Genomic DNA, 20,638 nt, shown 5'->3' with positions numbered 1-20,638 from the left:
GTCAGTTTAAGACTACCTCCACAGTAGCAGTGTATAGCTTAAAGGGGCACTGCGCTCTAAAAATGATGTGGTCTTAAATTGAAGAAAAAAAATAAAGAAACATTTTGGCCGCAACCATTTTCTTTAGAACGCCAACGTAAAGGAGCTTCAATTTAATGAAATTTCCACAGGACCAGAACGCTCCAGCGGTCGCGGCTGTGCGTCATCGTTTCTTAACCCGTTGACAAAATTTATTGCTCGTTATCTTCATTGTCGCACTTGCTCGACCCGATAGGGCAGTCACTTAGAGAACGAACTTCAGACAGTTGTCAGCCGATATTATGGAGGAATTATGTCTCACGCCAGGGCGGTTTAGTTACGTTAGGTATAAGCGCACGGTACCGGCGCTCAACCAGCGTACAATGTGAAGTCAGGAGGATTTGTGTCTGAAGCTTGCTATGACTCTATAATATTTGCCAGATGACTGATGCTGACAATTGAGATGCCATTGCAGTTATATATTGATGCAGAGCTATTCATACAGCTGTAAATTTTAAGCAGTGATTTTTGTTTCCATCAGTTCATTTGTGCAATTCCTTTGACACGTAGATGATATATAATTTGTTAAAATTATTACTGGTATGGAAGAAGATCTGTGTGATGAATTAACTTCTGATGAAGACACAGATGTAGAAGATATCACGATATTTGGTGAGAGCCTGCCGTATCAATTCGAACCACAGTATTCAGAGGAGGAATTCACCCGTCTCGTTGCAACTCAAGAAGCATAAACTCATGCCTCTGTAAGTATTGCACTGTGTTTCTTAAATGCAATTTATCGATGTTATTGTATTGGTCAAAGGAATCGTCAGAAAACCGGAGTCAACTTCGGACACTTGACAATGAATGGAGCAGCTGCTTGAACTGTCCACGCATGCCAAACGAGAATGCTGCAGGGGAATACAACAAATAATGGAGCTGCTGGGGAATGGCGGGTCGCCTTGCATTTCAGAACATGACGATTTTATCCTACATATACAGCCCTCCATTCTTGAAACATTTTTCAAAGTGAACAGAAAAAACTGGAATAATAACAATCAACCTCACGGTCCTGGCAGAAGACTTTCTAACAAGTAAGTCCTAGAACAGATGTCTCAAACTCAAATGTGCTCGTGGGCCAATTTCCTACTTTTTGCTGGTAGTTGAATATTGACAAATACTTTGAAATCCAAAATGCTGTCGCGGGCCGTATAAAATGATCTCAAGGGCATCATGCGGGCCGCGTGTTTAAGAGAGAGAGAGAGAGAGAGATGTGATATTCTTTTTCGCCTGCACCATCAAGATGCTTTGACGACGGAGTTGCGATACGGCCTCATTGGGTCATCAAGTCTGCGCCCCCGTTTTTTTCTCCTCCATGCTATTCGTGACTGCTGAGCGCCTAGCACAGGGGTGCAGGGGCGTAGCCAGCCGAGATAAAAAGGGGGTAGAACTGAATAAAGGGGGCAGAATGAGCCTCTATGCGTCATACCTTTAGCGATAGCGACTTCTGTATTCCGTACGCTTTTGAAAGCGTAACTAATTGGCGGATCTAATTACTGAAAGCGAGTTAGCAATCAACAGCTTGCACGGGGATGTGTTAGCAATCAACAACTTGCACGGGTATCATGTTACGATGCGCACGCGCTCATCCCGTGACAGTGCAGGAGATCTTATTTGTATTCAAATAAGTAATCGATCTTGAAACAATACCAGAACAACATTTCACGACGAACAATCCATACAGCGCAGAATCTGTTATATCGTCATCAATTTTGACATGATTCAATTCGCGTGTAAGAGTAACGTCTTCTCGGCGTTTTAATTCCATTCATTTCGAACATGGCGCATATACTAATTGTACCGGCATGTGAATAATGACTTATTCGCAAAGCGAGAGAATCTCAAACAAGTTTCGGTGCGGCTATTGAAGGCTGAATGCGTCCCGGTGGGATACCGATCACGAAAGGCATAATCTAGTATGACGTATAGATGGTCATTAAGGCCAAGACAATGCACAACAATGGCGTCAAAAATAAAATGTGAATCGAATGTATTGTGTCTTCACGCTGTTTTGGGGAACAGGCTTGAGTTCGGCAATGCACGAATCAGATGCGATTGCTTTAAAACATGATTTCATTCAGTTATAAGTTGTTATTTTCATGTTATTAGTATTCGCTATCGTTTACAATGAACTGTTGATGAGAAAACAACGCGTGAACGACGCAACAAATGTTATTATTGCGCGACGACTGCATTCAGAATAAAGGGATTGAGCTGATCGCTAACCCTCGCCAAGAGAAAAATGTAACAATGCCCCTTTCACGCTTGTACAGACGCGCTTCCATAGACGAGAGATTGACGAGAAAAAGGCATGTAATCAGCGTCGGCAATCGGCGTTGCGCGCAGCAAATTGAAATTAGGCGATAACGTGAAGAAATGTTGTTATAGCAGTAGCGTTGACTTGGGATTTTTGGGATAGAATCAAGCCTGGAAGGGGGTAGAACGTTCTTCAATTCTACCCCCCTGTCTACGCCCCTGCAGGGGTGGGCAAACTTTTGAGCTCGCGGGCCGCATTCAACATCTGAATCCATTCGTGGGCCGCACTATATAAAATGGGTCCGAATTATGTCAATCTCTTTTAGGATTTCTGCGATGTTTAGCAGTTGAAACCTTTCAATCTGTGTGGGCCTTGAGATCGGGCTGTCGCACCAGAAAATAAACATAAAAAATATCATAGGTAGTGTTTACCTTAGAGCAGTGGTTCTCAAACCTAAGACACGCCCCTCTTATGATGGTGAAAGATTTCGCGCCCCCGTATCGTCATATCACAAAACGCAACCCGGTTCCTAGCAACCAAACGGATAGTTTGATGGCGTGGAAGGTTACGACTATGGATGTGAGATTTTTAATGTGAAATTCAGACTAAATACAAAGCGACAATTATAAAATAGTTGGTAAATCGCGCAGTGCGCGAAAAATTTTTTTGGATGAGCTCAGCTTCGCGCCCCACTTCTGATGCTTTCACGCACCCCAGTTTGAGAACCACTGTCTTAGAATTATCATGGTGAAATATACTAAGAGATAGTTTAATCAAGTCCCCGCATTATTTCGATTTTTAGTACGCATTCTATCAATATTTTTAAAAAGTTTATTTAGACTCTCGCGGGCCGCACAGAACGGTGTTGCGGGCCGCATGCGGCCCGCGGGCCGTAGTTTGCCCACCCCTGGCCTAGCAGGATAGCTGCGGATACCAATTTTCGAGTCTTTGGTATGACCCGGCCGGGGATAGAACCCACAACCTACCTCGAGAAGCCGGACACATAACCATTACACTATCTCGCTGGGTCGAGGCCTATGTCCTAGTACATTTTGTATTGTGTTTAGTATTGGACCTATATACATGTGACGTGACATGGTTGTTGGAGATGAACTACAGTTTCCTGCATTCTTAACCTATTATCGAATACTTTCCATAAAATGCCTACACTTTTTAATTTGAGAGCATCATATTGTCGGTCATCTCTACGCTGCTATTAGATTTCAGCATTTTTTATCGCTGCAGTATACTTTCAGATTTTCCAATTGCAGACAATATCGCTTGGTGTCTTATCGTCACATACTGGAATGGATTGCGAAGTTCTGGGTAGCAAAAACCGGATGCCCTTGCCAGCCTGCATCACCACTGCTATAAGACAGAAGTACCCTAGTGACGATGGACTGTATGTCGGTTTCAAATGGCCGACAGAAAACGAACTGTGATTAAAAACACTGCGGCTCTGCAATATAAGTCGAAATCAGTTCCATATGATGTACTGCATTTTATATTCCAACAGTGGCTGCTGTGTTTCATACATTGCTACTTTGATTTTTAATAAATACCAGAGAATTATAACATAGCTGGGGTATTACAACGGGTCAGTTAGTAGTAACTGGAAACATGTGGAAGAAATTAATTGAGCTAGTAAGCTGCCTAAGTAGCACTGCAATACAAAGTCATTGGCAAAAAATTACAAAGATTATTATATCTCAGTCATGTTCGGGAACGCCGTTTTGAAAGTAATTCCTCCGTAGAGGGAGCTGGTTCTGGTGCTATGCTGACTGGATGCACATTTCTAGAAATGTTACTGCGGAAGTTGATGTCAGTGCGATTCTCAACAGTTCGACTCATAAGCTCTCTCGCATAGTGGTTCGTCTTCTTTTCATACATGCTTTTCAAGATCCACTCTTTTGCTGTCCGAGAGTAAATTTTTTTGAATCGTAGAACACCTGCTCAAACAAATATATGGTAAGTAACTAACCAAGTACCTTGACTTGCAGACATGTCATGAACACAGCAAACCTTCTCGTGTCACTGCCTGAAACCTCCCAACATTCTCATTGTGATCCGGGACTGCCAGTTCGGTTCGTGCAAGCATCGTGTCATAAGTAAAATGAAGACGTTTAGGTGCAAATTTCAGTATGACGTTGTGATAAACTTCCAATGATCCTAAAAACGGAAGGTGTGAAATTTAGTGATCTGACCACGCTCCGATAACTAGTGTCATCACTACAGGTCTATATTAGCAATTTTATCAGTTCAATACACCACAAAAATGCAATACAATGAAAATAAAAGGATAGGAAAGTGTCGAAGCGACTTAGGGTAGTCTATGGAATCAGACACCAGGATTGTAATGATTCGACCCAAGTCACGATTTTCTGATGACAATCTGTGTATTGACTCGACTTGGACTCGAGTCATTGCGCATGACTTGAACCAAGTCATATGACTCGAGACTCAGACAGCCAAGACCAACATTTCATTGTAATTTGAAGAGCAGTACAGTGACCACCCTGTTGCGATTTCGTCTATTGGTACTGGTACTTGAAAATGCGATCAGAAACTTAAAAGTGAGGGAAATTAGTATATTATAAATGCGAACCATTCGTTTTATCACCAAACGGAGTTATAAAAAGTGGGTTTAACAGGACGTTAACTGGAAACCGAGCAGTCAACACAATGACTTAGACTCAACCTCGGATCGATGAGTTGGACTCCGTGGTGAATTGAAAATGACTCGACTTGACTCGAGTCAAAACTATAAGTGAGATTGACTAGTAACTCGGAACTTTGTGACTTGGTTACAACCCTGTCAGACACCCACCTTGGCCTAAGAAATGTAAAGATGAGGCATGCAGATGTGATTAGTCATAAAAATTACCAGTGTGTTTTAACTGAGTCATCTGCTCCAAATCACGGATCAAAAATTTGTTTTCTATCAAAGATTTTAATGCTTTGAAACTAGGAGATCCGCTTTGCAACCATCTAGTTCTTAGGCACTGGTCTTCAGTCAAAGTACCATGGCTGCAGGAATATGTCTCCCCCTCAACTGTCCACTCATGTTCGCCGGTGATGTGATGCAGAAGAGATATCCATCTTCTTTTTAGCACCTGCAATTGCATACCGTTATATAAAACGTTATTATGTGATGGATGACATAGTACATATGCAGACTTACACTGCTATCTTGTCCACAATGCTGACAGCACCACCAGAAGTGATTAGTGATGCTTCTTGTCCATAGTAGCAAGTCTTCCATACCTTTCTTCTTACCCAGAGACAATAACTTTTTTTTCAGTCCTGAGAAATGGTTATCAAGGCAAAGGAAGATTCAAATAATAACAGGATTCAGTTACCTTTGCAGACATGCCACACATCAAACTGATGATTGATTGATGGATATTTATCCTTCATCAATTTCTTGATGCTTGGTGCCCGGTCAGTCACAACGGTTTCAATTGACAAACCTTGAGCAATTATTGCATCCAAGGCACGTTCCATGCCAACTTTTTCCATTGCAACACTGCTTGAGCACTCTGTCTTTTGGACCAATTGGACTTGGACAATCTTTTCAGTCGTCTCCTCCATAAATGAATAAACCATATATTTTGCAGAAAACCCAGGTGAGTCCGATCGCCCATCACCCATCAGTGTAATTGGTTTACATTGATTCTTCATCTCCCGTAACACATCCTCCATATGTTCATCATAGTACCTCGTAATAGTTGGCAAAATCTATTGCGATTGTATTGTTGCGTCATTCGTTGTAACTTCACACGATGTAACGGCACATCTTGTCATTGCAGATTGCAATAATCTCAATGCATTGGTATATTCTCAATACAAAGTGGAACAAACTTATTATGAAGATTCTGGGTTGAGCAAGACAATACTGTAGACGTTATTTTCAGGATAACAGAAATTTCTTATCCACAACACGAATACCACCAATCAGTGTTCCCTATGAACATGACAAAATTTATGACATTCAAAATTGTGTTCAGGGTTCGGGTACTGTAGTAAAATTCATCATCCCTAACCGTAATCCAACGGTACGCAAACCCAACCTGAACCCACAAAACTCAGCCTACACAAAAAGCATACACCGGTATATATCGCCAGAGAGGAATCGGTGGCCAACGTCACGCGCAACTTTTCATAACAACATCGCAACATCGTTGGATGGATTGGAGTATTTGGTTGTATTAAGATACTAGATACTAGATAGCTACTAGATATATAGATTGAAATATTGCTGCATCGTGAAGAGTGGTATATTTCCGGTACTCGCCATGCCAACGACAGCGCAGCTGCAGACGAAAATTGAGGAACTACTGCTACGGATGGATACAATGGAGGAAAGAATCACGGGCAGCCTCTCACAGCAACTAAAAAATCTGATAACTGATGCCGTCAAGAGTCTTATTGACAACAAAGTGAAGGAATCTGAAAAACGCATGTGCAAAAAGCTTGAGAATTGTATCGCCAACACAAAAGATGATCTAACAGCAAAATTGGCATCCCTGGGGCAAGGAAATGATGAGCTAAAAAGAGAACTATCAAATCACATAAATCAAGATGCAACTGAAAAATCCTTCTACGGTAGTCAATACGAAGAACAAAAAACTAAAATAACGGAAATGGAAAAAGTTTTGAAGGACTTGAAATCTGAAAATGAAAAGTTCATAAACGAAACACAGGAACTCAAGGGAAGACTCAAAACGAACGAAAAAGAAGTAGATGATATAGAAATGCGATCCAGGAGAGAAAATCTGGAGCTTCATGGAGTACCGATGATGGCAAATGAAGATCCTGCACAGCTTGTCATCCATCTTGCCTCAAAACTCAACATGAGCCTGACACGGAGTGAAATATCCTACTGTCACAGATTTAGTAAAAAAAATGATGCAAAAAAATCCCATCCAAATAAAAAAAATGATGCCAAACAATCCCATCCCATCATTCTTGTTAGATTCAAGTCAATGTCGACACGTGATGATTTCTTCAAAAAGAGAAAAAATATCACAGATTCTTTTGATTTCGGCATAGCTGGAATGAAGAACTTGTTTATGAATGAAAATCTCACGAAACTGAAAAGAGAACTGTATTATGAAGCCCGGCAAAAAAAAAGAGAGCTCGAATATCAATTTGTTTGGACTAGCAACGGAAAGATCTTTTTGCGAAAAGACGATGAATCCAAAATAATACACATCCACTCAATGGAAGTGCTGCAACGCCTTAAGTAGAAAATGCTGGTGAACTTACTCGATCATCATGTTTTACACGCTAAAGTAAAAAATGGCGACCCCAGAAATATCTGAGCACAATCTCAATGACGAAGAAGATGGAAGCCTACTGTTTACCAACATTACTCAATGCAAGAAACTTTTACCAAGTGAGCTGAAGCGAATTGGAAAAAAATCTACCATGATGCACCTAAATATCCGATCTCTCCAGAAACACCATACTGACCTTTGTACTCTATTATCCTTAATGCAACAACCACCCTGCATACTTGGCATCTCCGAAACACGCCTTAAAAGTAACCCGCAAATCAATATAGACCTACCCAACTACTCATTTAACCACTGTCCATCTAGTACAGATGCTGGTGGAGTTGGGATGTATATTGCCGAAGGATATGATTACTTCTTGGTTGATCAATACAAACTCAATTGCTCATCAGTTGAGGAGATATGGGCGGACGTCGCGCTGGATCCAATGAGATCAAATTCTATTACCATTGGCATCATATACAGACATCCACATGGAAGTCCCTCAGAATTCTTGGACTGTTTCGAAAAGACATTAGAGATTTTAATTCATTGTGGACGAAACTTCATAATTATGGGAGACATCAACATCAACCTCCTTGCAAATTCTAAAATCGTTGAACGCTACAAAAACTGCCTGCACTCCTCGAGCTCTATTCAACTTGTGTCTGATGCAACACGTGTTACAAAAGACTGTGAAAGCCTCTTGGACCATATAATAACCAATGTAAGTGACATAGAGCTGTCTCCAGCCATACTCTGCCATGATATCTCTGACCATTTTCCTATTTTATGTGAATTTGGTTTAAAACCTATTATATCTCGTCCATCTCATGCAATGCAAAGAGACTTGAGTAACCTGAACAACGACAGCCTTTTACAAGATGCATATGAAAAATTTGAGCAAGCGGCTACAACACCATGTGTCAACAGTAACGAATTTAATAAAAAATTCAGTAACTTTATTGAGGACATCAAGAGTGTGTTCGATTCACACGCTCCTATCAAAAGACTCTCTCGACGACAGCAAAAAATCAAATTGAAACCATGGCTCACACCTGGCATTCTTCGAGCAATAAAAACTAGGAATTTTTTATATCAGAAGTTTATTAGAACGAAAAATGTACAAGATATGCTACGTCACAAAGAATATGCCAAAATATTGTGTTCAATCAAGAAAAAAGCAAAAGAAGCATATTTCCGAAAGTTATTTTCAAGCTGCCATGGAAATCAAAGAGATACTTGGAAGATCATAAAAGGGTTAATCAATAACAACAAAACTTCTGCACCCCCATATCTGAAATGTGATATAAATGGTAGTACCATCAAAGAACCAAAGAAAGTAGCAAACGAGTTCAACGACTTCTTCGCATCAATTGGTCCAAAGTTAGCTTCTGCTGTTCCACCATCCGCAACAAAAGCGCAAGATTACTTGAGAAGAAATACGTCGTCAATGTTCCTGGAGCCATCAACAGCGGATGAAGTGAATCGTACTATACATACTCTTAAATCTGCTAAAGCAACGGGACATGATCAAGTACCAAATAACCTCCTTAAGATAATTGCAGGCCCGCTGAGTGTTCCATTATCATATTACTTCAACAAATCGCTTGAACTGGGATGTTTTCCGAACTCCCTCAAAATAGGTAAAATAACCCCTGTCTACAAAGGAGGTTCGAAGTTCACGACAAACAACTATAGGCCTATTTCAGTTCTACCTAGTATAGCAATTGTATTTGAGAAACTTTTACAAAGTAGGCTCACTAGTTTTTTGTCAAAATACAAAATAATCAGCAATCACCAATATGGTTTTCGGGATCAACATTCTACTATTCATGCTATTCTTGAAATAATGACAGGATACTACGATGTACAATCAACCAACAGTTATGGTGTGGCTATCTCGCTTGACCTCAAGAAGGCATTTGATACTGTCGACCATTCATTGCTAATTGATAAGCTAGAATGTTATGGTGTACGTGGTACTGCCCTCGAAATATTTCGTAATTATCTTACTGACCGACAACAATATACAGTCATCGGTCAAGAGAAATCTGACTATCGTGCTGTCTCCTGCGGTATACCACAGGGGTCAGTTTTGGGGCCAACTTTGTTTCTATTGTATATTAATGATATAACTGCCTGTTCGCAATTCGCCACTACCCTTTTTGCAGATGACACGCACTTACTGCTATCCTCATCCGATAGTCAAAATCTGTTAACATCAACTAACAACCAACTTGAACTTATAAGCAACTGGCTCACATGTAACAAATTGTCGATTAATGCTAGTAAGAGCCAAGTATTACCAATAGGCAAAGAAAAAAGGAGAACAGAACTCTCCAATACTAATCCCAAATTAATTATGACTGGTCAAGCGATGTGCTTTTGCAAATCAATGAAATATCTAGGAATTTTTATTGACCATGACCTCAGTTGGAATACCCATACAAGTCATGTTTCGTCCAAGATCTCTCGCAATACTGGTGTCTTGTGGCGACTAAATAGAATTGTTCCTAGGCCTATGCTCAGAAGTCTTTATTTCTCCATTGTTCACTGCCATTTGCAATATGGTATTATTATGTGGGGATCTGCAACCCAAACTATTTTGAAAGCATTGCAAGTACTGCAGAATAAAGCCATTCGGGCCATTGCTGGATTGACCATCTATCATCGCTTATCTCCGTATTATAAGAAACTTCGCATTCTTAAAGTTGAAGACATATATATTTTTGAATTAGCTAAGTTCATGTATAAGTTTAACAAACAAGAAGTTCCAAATTCACTTGTAAACTACTTTGAATATTGCATGCATATACACAACCACGGTACTCGATCTAAGAGCTCTTCCAACCTATTTATGTCTAATTCCGACAATGCTTTTCCTCCCTTGAAGCGTGCTGGAATCGATGTGTGGAATAAATTGCCCCCGCGACTGAAAAGTATGAGTTTTCCGTCATTCAAGGCAGAATTCCTTGACTTACTTCTCAGTAAGTACTAATCGCCATTGGATGTATTCCCCATGTACTATTGCATCAAGGCATCCACTGTGTACTTCGTTGTTGCTTTTCTATTTTTGTTTTTTCTTTACACACCACCATAACTAGTAAGCATGAGTGTATCTATTCTATAAACTTGTTTCTAATCTCCTAGGTTCCGGCTTGACATGAAGATCGTAATGATCATATCGCCGGCACCCGTCTATACCGTTACAGAGCCAGTTACGCACTATTATTACTGTGTATGTGTTGCTGTTATTGCTGTTATTACTGTGTTTTTTGTTTTTGTTTTGTTATGAGTATTCTGTTTATTCCGGTTGACGAAGAAATAAATCTCTCTCTCTCTCTCTCAAAGCCGTATCTAAACCGCCTTGGCGTGTAAACATATTCACTTCATAACATTGGCTGACAACTATCTAAAGTTCGTTCTTAGCGAGACTGACTAATCGCGTAGAGCAAGTGCCTCGGTGAAGGCATCGTGCCCTTATCGAATGTAATGTTATGTTTACATTCGATTGTGCCGTGTAACGGGTTAAGAAATGACGCGCAGCCGCGATCGCTGGAGCGTTCTGGTCCTGTGGAAATTTCATTAAATTGAAGCTCCTTTACGTTGGCGTTCTAAAGAAAATGGTTGCGGCCAAAATGTTTCTTTATTTTTTTTCTTCAATTTAAGACCACATCATTTTTAGAGCGCAGTGCCCCTTTAAGTCAAAACTGCATCAGTTTATGGCAAGTTGGCAACATTGATCAGGAATACCTTTACCTAATCTGTGACCAATACCTACATTCTATTTGTTTCATTCTCGGTACAAAGGAAGTACATTCTCAAGTTGTGAATTAGTCGAATTTATTGGCCAGTTATTGATTTCGTCAGCACTCTTAGAATTTTGTAAAATCAAGCGAGAGTATGCAAGATTAAGAAAGTATTGTTGTGGAAATATTATTATATCAGAATTAGGTAGTTCTTCTATTCAGAATCTTGAGGGAATTGTCGGGTCCAAAACGAATAAATGGCATAAGTTTTGAGTATGCAATGCACAAGCTGCCCTGCACTTGTCAAAGTACTTGTGATGCTGGGCAAGTACTATAGTATCACCGACTCATTTCAAAATGAAGACTTTCTTCTAAACGCTCAAGTCTATTAATGATCTTGATTTGGTAGAATAGGGACACTTGATATCTATCAATACACACATCACAAAAGTGCCGCAAACATGTCCTAAAACTACTTATATGTAACTACTATAACTACTGATATATAACACTCCGGCAAGTATGCAATATTACATAGTACTCTGAAAAGGTGGAAATATTATCTTCTTTACTTTCATTCAGTGTGCATGCCACCTCTTTACATCGCCTAGGTCAAGATGGGTGTCTGATTCCATAGACTACTCCAAGTCGCTTCGACACCTTCCTGTCTTTTCATTGTATCACATTTTGTGGTGTATTGAACTGATAAAATTGCTAATAAACCAATGATGATGATGATGATCGTCTGTATGCACCACAACATAAATGCTTTAAAGTTCAAGGTTCTCTTTGCTTTTTGATAAGCTTTTTCTGAGTTCCTGTCACCCATTCGTTCACCATCTTTCTTCTCTTGCTTGCTTCCATACGTCCTCGATAGTGGTGCCGATTTTCGAGCCTCATCGGCTTTACTTAGCCATCTGGGCTTGATTACATGACGCTGCTCATGTAGTTAGGTAAGCAGCGGGGAGTCCAGATAAGCCTCCGACCCACTTGCGTCAAGTGGGATTCGAACTCAATTCCAACGCTTCCCCAATCTTTCGGGTAATTTTGCAGTTACCAACCTCTACGTCATAAACTTTCATTATACTCATGGCTGAACTGAATATTCCCCAATTCTCTGCCATCACCACCATACATTGATATTGGATGGTCGTTGTCTAAATCATTTTGACTTCTTTTACCAGATTCGGATTATTTTTGAAGAACTCGCAAATCGTAGAAGTAGCCTAACCAAATCCATCTGAAATCAAATTTAACACGGTACGGTAATGTTACAGTATTACTAATCTCCGATGTTGACTGATCACTGTCTCCGTGTCGATAAGTATACACTTGAAGCATAATAATGCTGCAGCCATACGATGAATAGTTGGTGGGTCCAGATGAAAGTACTAAACCTCGGAATTACTTGTTTGACATAGGCTATCTTAAACTGCTCTATACTCCATCATGTTAATTGAATACTATACATTGTCATCTATCTGCACGAAAAAAAAATCAATCCTGTAACACAAACACATATTGTGACAGCAAAGACCAGCGCAGTAGCAGAAATTGCGACATACAAATGCATTACTGTCGCAGAGAAGATGATACCAGAAACGCGCTTGGCCCCAGACGGTGGTTGCTATGCTGAAAAGTCACGTGACTTTCGAGCCCAATGTCATAATCCCGACTTAAGTTAATCCATGTTATATCGACTTTATTTTCAATACAGATTACGCGAGGGATCGGCTACCCCTGGCACGCGTGCCAAAAGTGGCACGCAAGATGATTTTTCATGGCACGCTAAATGATTTCATATGTGCATTATTATAACCATATTTCTTGCAAAAAGTGAAGTAAAAGTATTCAAAATGGAAAAAAGCTCGAAGGTGAATGCAAATTATGTTGTAAATCAACATGAAGTAGGGTATTTGGGGACAGATTCTATTTAATCCGTATAATCCGTATTTGGCCGTAAAATGCTCAGGTCTACCCTATTCTAATCTACAAGCCTTCGGTGAACCCTCAATTTTCAGTGAGTCACAAAACAAAAGTCTACCACATGTGCTGTGCACTGTGCATACCTCATATGTGTTGTAATCTGTAGGACTACCAGTAAAGCTAGTCAGACAGACTTGTACAAACTACGTATTTAGTTATAGTTGATGGTCAACTAACTAACGGTTTTTTGAGTAGTTCTAGTTCTAGTTTTAGTTGGTGATGATGGAAATTGAGTATAGTTGTAGTTCTAGTTCTAGTTGCGGATTTTGAAAATTGATTACTTCTAGTTCTAGTTGCGGATTTTGAAAATCGGGTAGTTCTAGTTCTAGTTCTAGCTGCGAGTTTTAAAAAATGAGTAGTTCTAGTTGTAGTTGCGCTTTTTGAAAACCCAGTAGTTTGTACAAGTCTGGTCGGAAGCGTTACGCGTTATCATTACATTCGCGCCACCCATCTTTGTTGTAAAAGATTTTCGGCACCCGTTCATATCTAATCGACGGCGCGGACTTTCAAGAAATGTAGTTGAAGACTTCGCTTTGAAATAATAAAAGTCATTTCGTTGCTGTTCATCACTAGCCTACAGTTATCATTTGCACAAAACATATGATGATTCCACGATAATTAAGCTAAATTTGCGCGTTCATATCTAATCGACGGCGCGGATTTTCAAGATACGGCTGCGTATTTCCTGGAATGCAGCTATACAGAACTCGCTTCGGAATACTATAGTCTTCCCAATTTCTACATGAATAGGATGATGTTATCTTCAGAAGGTGGTCAAAGTAGTCAAGAAAGTTACTCAAGTAGAAGTAGCAGTAGCGACGAAAAAATCTACTAAAGTGCGAGCAGAAGTACTTCTTTCATTAGCAACCTAAAACTACTTGAAGTAGAAGTAGAATTCACTGACTTTAAATATACTCAAGTAGGTAAGTAGTTTTGAAAACGACCGTAATTCGTTCGCATGGATTGTCAAGAGCTGCAAATTGAGCTAGGCGAAACGTGCAGCGCTTTATTCATATTGATGCATACCAGGAGGTTTCCAATTTTCGACAGCATAAGCATTCGTCCGCATCATGGGATGAAAATGATAGTATTGATATGGAAATGCGATATTAATCCTATGTTTACTCGAACAACCAGTTTTAGAACATGTCATGGATGGCGCCCTTCCCCATATTATAAGGTCCGTAGTTTAGTCGAATAGCAACACGGAGAAGTTGTATTGGATACGGTGTAAACATTTTGCGCGATTAGTAAACGTTAATAAAAAATATGGTAGATCGTGAAAATGCCTTGTGTAGCTTTATTTCCGGAAATTAAAGGCATTACTACACTTGCTTTTATATACTTCAACATGTTCTCCAGACAAAAGAACTGAAAATAATTAGAACTCAAAGTATGATACTGGGTACGGAAAGCGATATACAAATGCCACTTCTAAAATGCGGAATATATTTCATGTCTTTTCTCCATAAAGCTTCAATGATGGTCTGCTAAAACAGGTGTAACGTTAAAAAAGCCATATTCTCCAGATTAGTAGGACACGACATGGGCTGTTAGATTACGATTAGGGCTGGGCAAAATCGAGTACCTGAGTGATTCGATTCTGAATCATGTAAAATGCTTCGAGTCGAGTCGAGTATTCGAGTATCACCCATTTTGACGTCACAACAGAATGTACTATGTCAAAGTTCAAATATGTACATTTTATGCCACCACAAAGAACATAATGCCTGTTACCCGTCACATTAATGATAATTCGGTGTTTTTTCGACCATACCGATTTCATTGCACTTCTTGACAATGTTGTGGAACGATCATGATTTCGGAAATGTGTTATTTTCAATGACGTTCGTAGCTTTGTACTATGTCTATTATGCTGCGACACGGCCAATCAAGGCTTCAAGGCTTCCTCAGTCGAAAATAGTATCAAAACTATAATTCTCGTTTGTAAATTAACTTTCAGTTGCGAGGAGCGTATAATTTCAGTACTCGAAAAAATCGTATTTTACTACTCGACTCGAATCATTAAAATTAATACTCGATTCAGATTCGAGTACTCGAATCATTGTGCCCAGCCCTAATTACGATATGATAGGTAATTGCTAGATTGCGAAACGGTAGTTTCAAACGTTATGTTGGGCCATATTTACTGTAAGGAAATATTTGATATGGGCGTCAATGCGGTGGGAGCGGAACCACGCAATCCAGCACCCAAACTATATTCACTGATACTTTCGTGAAAACATATTTGTCACTCCATAACTACTGTGCGCGAAGCACAACAAAGGTTCTGGGGCTTTACTTGACTTTTATGAATATTAAATGTTGTTACTCCGTGGAAACAGTCCCGAAATTCCTCGGGCTATCTTTCTTATTGGGGGATTATACTACTTCTACTTGACAAACTGAAAATAGCGAAAAGTAAGTAAGTAGATCACAAAATATTACGACGTAGAAGTAGAAGTAGAGAAAATCAGGTCTACTTGAGTAAGTACCAGAAGTAGAGGAAAACTACTTGGGTATTTCCAAAAAGTAAAAGTACTTCGTTACTGACCACCTCTGGTATTTTCAAGAAAGGCCGTTTTACCAGTTGATATTCACACGATAATAGAGAAAAATTTTACCTAAAACTTTGAGGGGGTCCGTTACGGCCCAAAGAGGGTCTGTGGAGACAAAAAGATTAAGAACCACTGCTTATCCCTTTGTGTTCACTAGGGACTCCATAAACAGGTGAATTTTATATTGTTACCAAATTCTAAGGTTCCTGACGTCAAAATATATAAAGACGTGACAATCAACATTCAAGGCAGTCTATCCCCTTATGCTCATCATTAGACCAACACCTTAAATTTTGCCATTCCTTTCTACTGTTGCAAGTATAGTACTGTAGAGACTTTTGTGAGGTACATTCGCTCTTTCAATAGTAATGCTGTTATCTAATAAAGCCCCCGTTTTCAATGTATCTATCGAGATGCCGGCAGCGTATCGTGCGGTTAGATTCACCACAACATCACCACCGGTTTTTGAGTTTGAGCTGTCCTATAAATTTTCTGTGAATCCGTTGAATCTTATATATGGGCTCCTTGTTGCTACCTTAATTGTAAAGGCAATGCAAAAGCATGAACGCCAAAGTAATAATAATGGTAGTAATAACATGTGAGCATCAGCATGAAATTGAATGATACATCCATACAATCATATTGAAATGACCCCAAATATTTCCCTGTGACACTCGTCGGCAACTATTCAAGAATTTAAAATAACATTTTATATCAATAATCGTATCATCAAGAATGACGTATGAAATAGAAACGCACGCAGGCATCTAACGAATAATATGATGTGTGTGTCCGGGTCAGGGGTGAGCAATCTGAGCCTCTATATATTGTGGCAATTAGCTATTCAAACTACGTTCTGAATCAGGCGTGGTCAACCTTTTCGGCTCACGGGCCACATTAGATTTTCAAACCATTTCGCGGGTCACTGGAATGTTGATGACCTTTTTTATAGTCGTCCGATAGGAGCGATCCGGATTAGGTAACGGCGAAAACAAGACTTCCATGGCTATAACGCATCAAAATCGATAAAAATTATGTCATGAAAACTGAATGTGCAGTGATGTCGTAGCCGCGCGAGGCGCGAAATTATTTCATCGTTAATGAATGAATTAGGAATGATAATGTTACTTGCATACATTTCGGGTCGCCTCTGTATACCCCCGGGATAATTTGGCATGGAAAGGATTATTCGGCGCTTGGACATATCAATACCGAAGATTTCGTTGAACATGCGTCTATCATTTTGTGCAAAAGTTTCGTGGCCGACGATCTTTCTGTGAGTGCAGTCGCAAAATCGCATGTTGGACGACATGTTCTCTCATAAATATAGTTCGACTCAATTCTGTAAATTAAGGGTATTTTAAATTTTAAATTCTCTGGAGGAGGCACCGATACTAAAGGCAAGAATTTGAGTGACAATAAATCTTGCGAAGTGCTAAGAAAAATATCAAGTCAAATAAATCTGCCACGACATATTCTACTCTATGGTCATATACAAAGATCTACGAAAAATGTGGCTGTCCCCTGGCTACACAAATGCGTTGGAACTGATATTTCGTCATCAACAACCCAACTTTCGCGTTCAGACTTTGGTTGGCCTGGCAAGTTCACAATAAATACCTGGGTAATTTATTGTTTTGATATCATAACTAATTTCGGTAATTTGGCCGCGGGCCACTCAAAACCTTATCGCGGGCCACATTTGGCCCGTGGGCCACTGGTTGACCGCCCCTGTTCTGAACTGACCCAGTTCAACTACCCGTATTTAAATTATTCGCATGCATTCCAGCAATTACGTACTTCAGAAAACTGACGGCATTGAAGATTTGGGCGGGTTTTCAAACTGGAAAATCTTCGGTTGTTTCTTAATGGCGTGGGTGCTCGCATATCTATGCATAGCAAGAGGAATACGGACTTCTGGCAAGGTGATTGTGAAATTTTATAGACATACTTATGAATACTTTTTATTTTTACAACCGACGCCATATGCTGCAAAATACGAATCGTCATTTCGGTTGGTGGCAGGATGCGCTTGTGAATTGATTTGATCTGTTGGAACCAATGTTCCCTCTAATTTTTCACGAGTCTGCGCCCACTCACCAACTCACTGCGTGGTCCTTTGGACAACAGTGCGTACCGACCAAAAAAGGTCATCACATTGATTTTTTTGTGCGCAGCTTAGATATTCTGTGCGCAGAGACAGTGTCAGCACCGAGCTGGTTGGAACATTTTTTTATTACCGTATTCAAATGCGGCCATAAAGCGAGAACGCTTCAGAATTGTATTGTGATGCTCGAATAGCGACCATAGCTCACAGGGGATCTTGGCGCTGGTCGTTATTCTTGGAACGGCCACCTCCATAATATGCTAGATACTAGTAAGTAGCCTACATACAGAATGATGTATAGCTTACATTTTCTATTGCCGCTGTCACAATATAGTCAATAGTGGAGGAGCTGACTTGTTGCTTCCGAGTTTTGCCTTTGTAACCGACTCACCTTCCTTAATTTTGATCCGATATATATGTCACTTCACTAAACAGATGAGCCGCGTAACTTGAAACGAAATGTCAACAAATTATGTGAATATTTTGAATTATATCAGGTGTCCTACGTAACCGTGCTGCTACCCTACGTTCTGATGGTAGCGCTATTCTTCCGAGGTGTTACGTTGGATGGAGCCGGTACCGGAATACTATATTTCATCACCCCCAAACTAGATCGACTTAGCGATCCAACGGTGAGTAACAATAACTTGCCAGGATCATTCGCAATGATATATTTATACGGGCTCATATGCCATTACCATGCAACACCACAATGGTAATACTGTATTAAGCTGTTGTATACGTAACTAAGTTCTGACAGAGTCATGGGTTACGCGAAATAATACATAAAACAAATTATCATCACTATTATATATAAATACATACTGGATATTGTAGTTTAATCTGTAAGGTATCGGGGATTTTATTTATGTTTTATTTATTTCGATGGTATTTCGTAAAAATTGGAAAAGAGTAAGATATTTTTAACTTTAAGGTGTGGTTGGATGCGGGCAGTCAAGTTCTTTTTTCGATTGGAGTATGCTATGGGGTGATGTTCGGGTTTGGAAGTTACAATAAAAGGGATTTTGATTGTTATAAGTAAGTGAGACCGAATACCTGTTTCATGGTTCCGTATTCCTTATATCGTATGCGGACGTGGACCATCCTGTCGTATGCATACCGGATAGGAATAAAAAAAAATTTGTTGTTGTAATTTTGTATGTATAGAATCATCAGTGGAGGTATGGACTAGGGATGGTGTGAACGTGAGGTTCACGTTCGCGATCTGTGTGCGAACCTCAGAAATTTAGAGGTTCACGTTCGCAAACGAACCTTGGTAGGTTCTGCACTGTGAACCTTTTTCATATATTACAATTTTCACTTCATTATAACATCTTTGGTGAAATTTATTGCATTTCAACTGCTGGCCACTCTATGCATGGCGCTGGTAGCGTAAAAAATCAACACTAAACGAGCATGCACCTTGACAATCTCAAAAATTTTACTTGCTTTGTTACAAAAGTGTGCTTGAAACATACAGCTTTCCGTTTGTGAATATTTAGTGACTCGTTTCAGTTGTGAGCTTGACCCGCAACCACACAACATCAAGATCGAAATGCACTAGATTCAGGTAGTCAGTGAATGAGTGGTATTCAACCAATCAATGAAATTGATATCGTTGTCCGATGTAACAAAAAATAATCTAGCAGGCGTACGTGGTCAATCTTGAGGTCATATGTTTATTTTATCTGTATCATAAAAAAACACATCCGTGTGATTGGGGTGTTGGCTACTGCGGTATAACTCGTTAATAGGGTAATATCGATACCAAGTATATAGAAACCCGTTATACACTCTGCTCAATATCAACGTAGTAATACTCAGACGCCGAATACATTGTCCGGTCTGGCCTAGACCGCTAATGCGTAAGCTTATATTCCCGTGGAAGTCCTCGTCGAAATTGTTGGCAAAGCGACGGAAGATATTGATTTCGTGGGATTATTATATCATTTGATTGCCTCAGTTGATACATTTGGCGACGTTTAAAACGTCAATATGTACTTCAGCATTGTGGCATTATGTGACCCGAGTCGTCGGTAGGCATCGTGCACCACTGTACTTAGTGTACAGTGTACATTAATATGGGCTATCACTTCATTGAAATATAGGGTTGGAATTAGCAATATGACGTCACGTGACGTCATGAGGTTCGCGTTTGCGTTCGCACAGAACCTTTCGAAAAGGTTCACGTTCACACAGGTTCGCACCATCCCTAAATGGACGTTATGTATAGGCCTATGTTGTACAGTATGTACAAGTACAGCAGTACACTCTCACGTAACCAAATTGGGACACATTGTGCATCAGAAATACATGTAGTGACCTATAGATACTTACAAGTACTATAATTTTATTATTCATATTCCATATCAATTAAGGTGTTCGTACGTGCTTGTGGGCGCATGCTATGGAAGTTCTCTGTTTTTTGGATTTGTCGTGTTCAGCTTCATAGGCCATATGGCTTGGATGCAAAATACGGCTATTGAAGATGTTGTCGAAGGAGGTGAGGTTATGAATATTTGATTATTTTGTCATTCTCTACATGATTACCGCAAGTAGAAGCCGTTTCGCTTTCCCGCTCCGTAGTATAGAACGCCGGATCTCGGTGACATGGATGGACTGAA

At 39.9% G+C, this 20,638-nt stretch overlaps 4 protein-coding genes and 1 long non-coding RNA gene across 10 annotated transcripts in view; 4 read left to right on the top strand and 1 right to left on the bottom strand.

Moving 5' to 3' along the window:
- The window catches only part of LOC145446220 (sodium- and chloride-dependent GABA transporter 2-like), a 42,594-nt gene that overhangs the window by 14,703 nt on the left and 7,253 nt on the right, over window positions 1-20,638 (top strand). For all 4 annotated transcript variants that reach the window (XM_080324460.1, XM_080324459.1, XM_080324461.1 and 1 more), the window contains exons 6-9: window positions 17,697-17,832; window positions 18,512-18,646; window positions 18,949-19,052; window positions 20,393-20,517. In XM_080324460.1, the coding sequence (XP_080180586.1) occupies window positions 17,697-17,832; window positions 18,512-18,646; window positions 18,949-19,052; window positions 20,393-20,517 (500 nt within the window). The remainder of the gene's footprint in view (window positions 1-17,696; window positions 17,833-18,511; window positions 18,647-18,948; window positions 19,053-20,392; window positions 20,518-20,638) is intronic.
- LOC145446248 (uncharacterized) lies at window positions 569-3,805 on the top strand. The gene is made up of 3 exons (XR_013917237.1): window positions 569-782; window positions 842-1,112; window positions 3,607-3,805. It is a non-coding gene; the product is annotated as an uncharacterized LOC145446248 (long non-coding RNA).
- Window positions 3,822-6,168, bottom strand: LOC145446237 (uncharacterized). Of its 2 annotated transcripts, none has more exons than XM_080324485.1 (5): window positions 5,695-6,168; window positions 5,517-5,638; window positions 5,358-5,448; window positions 4,358-4,504; window positions 3,822-4,284 (listed from the first exon to the last, which is right to left on the bottom strand). In XM_080324485.1, exons 1-5 carry the CDS (start codon window positions 6,035-6,037, stop codon window positions 4,049-4,051), a joined length of 939 nt encoding a protein of 312 aa, XP_080180611.1. In that variant the 5' UTR covers window positions 6,038-6,168; the 3' UTR covers window positions 3,822-4,048. The 2 variants fall into 2 exon arrangements, with proteins under 2 accessions (XP_080180611.1, XP_080180609.1); XM_080324483.1 differs by having other exon boundaries at window positions 5,220-5,448; window positions 5,695-6,166.
- The window catches only part of LOC145446229 (somatostatin receptor type 5-like), a 146,802-nt gene continuing 132,671 nt past the window's right edge, over window positions 6,508-20,638 (top strand). For both annotated transcript variants that reach the window (XM_080324473.1, XM_080324474.1), the window contains exon 1: window positions 6,508-6,548. The gene's annotated coding sequence lies outside the window, so the exon portion shown is untranslated. The remainder of the gene's footprint in view (window positions 6,549-20,638) is intronic.
- On the top strand, window positions 6,558-10,964 carry LOC145446238 (uncharacterized). The gene has a single exon (XM_080324486.1). It carries the CDS (start codon window positions 6,631-6,633, stop codon window positions 7,582-7,584), a length of 954 nt encoding a protein of 317 aa, XP_080180612.1. The 5' UTR covers window positions 6,558-6,630; the 3' UTR covers window positions 7,585-10,964.

This window comes from Botryllus schlosseri, chromosome 9 (genome assembly GCF_051294905.1).
Source record: "Botryllus schlosseri isolate E-star chromosome 9, Bs_hap1, whole genome shotgun sequence".
NCBI classification, from domain to species: Eukaryota; Metazoa; Chordata; class Ascidiacea; order Stolidobranchia; family Styelidae; genus Botryllus; species Botryllus schlosseri.
Note: the sequence above shows the minus strand (reverse complement) of the source record. Positions and strands in the feature narration are given on the sequence as shown.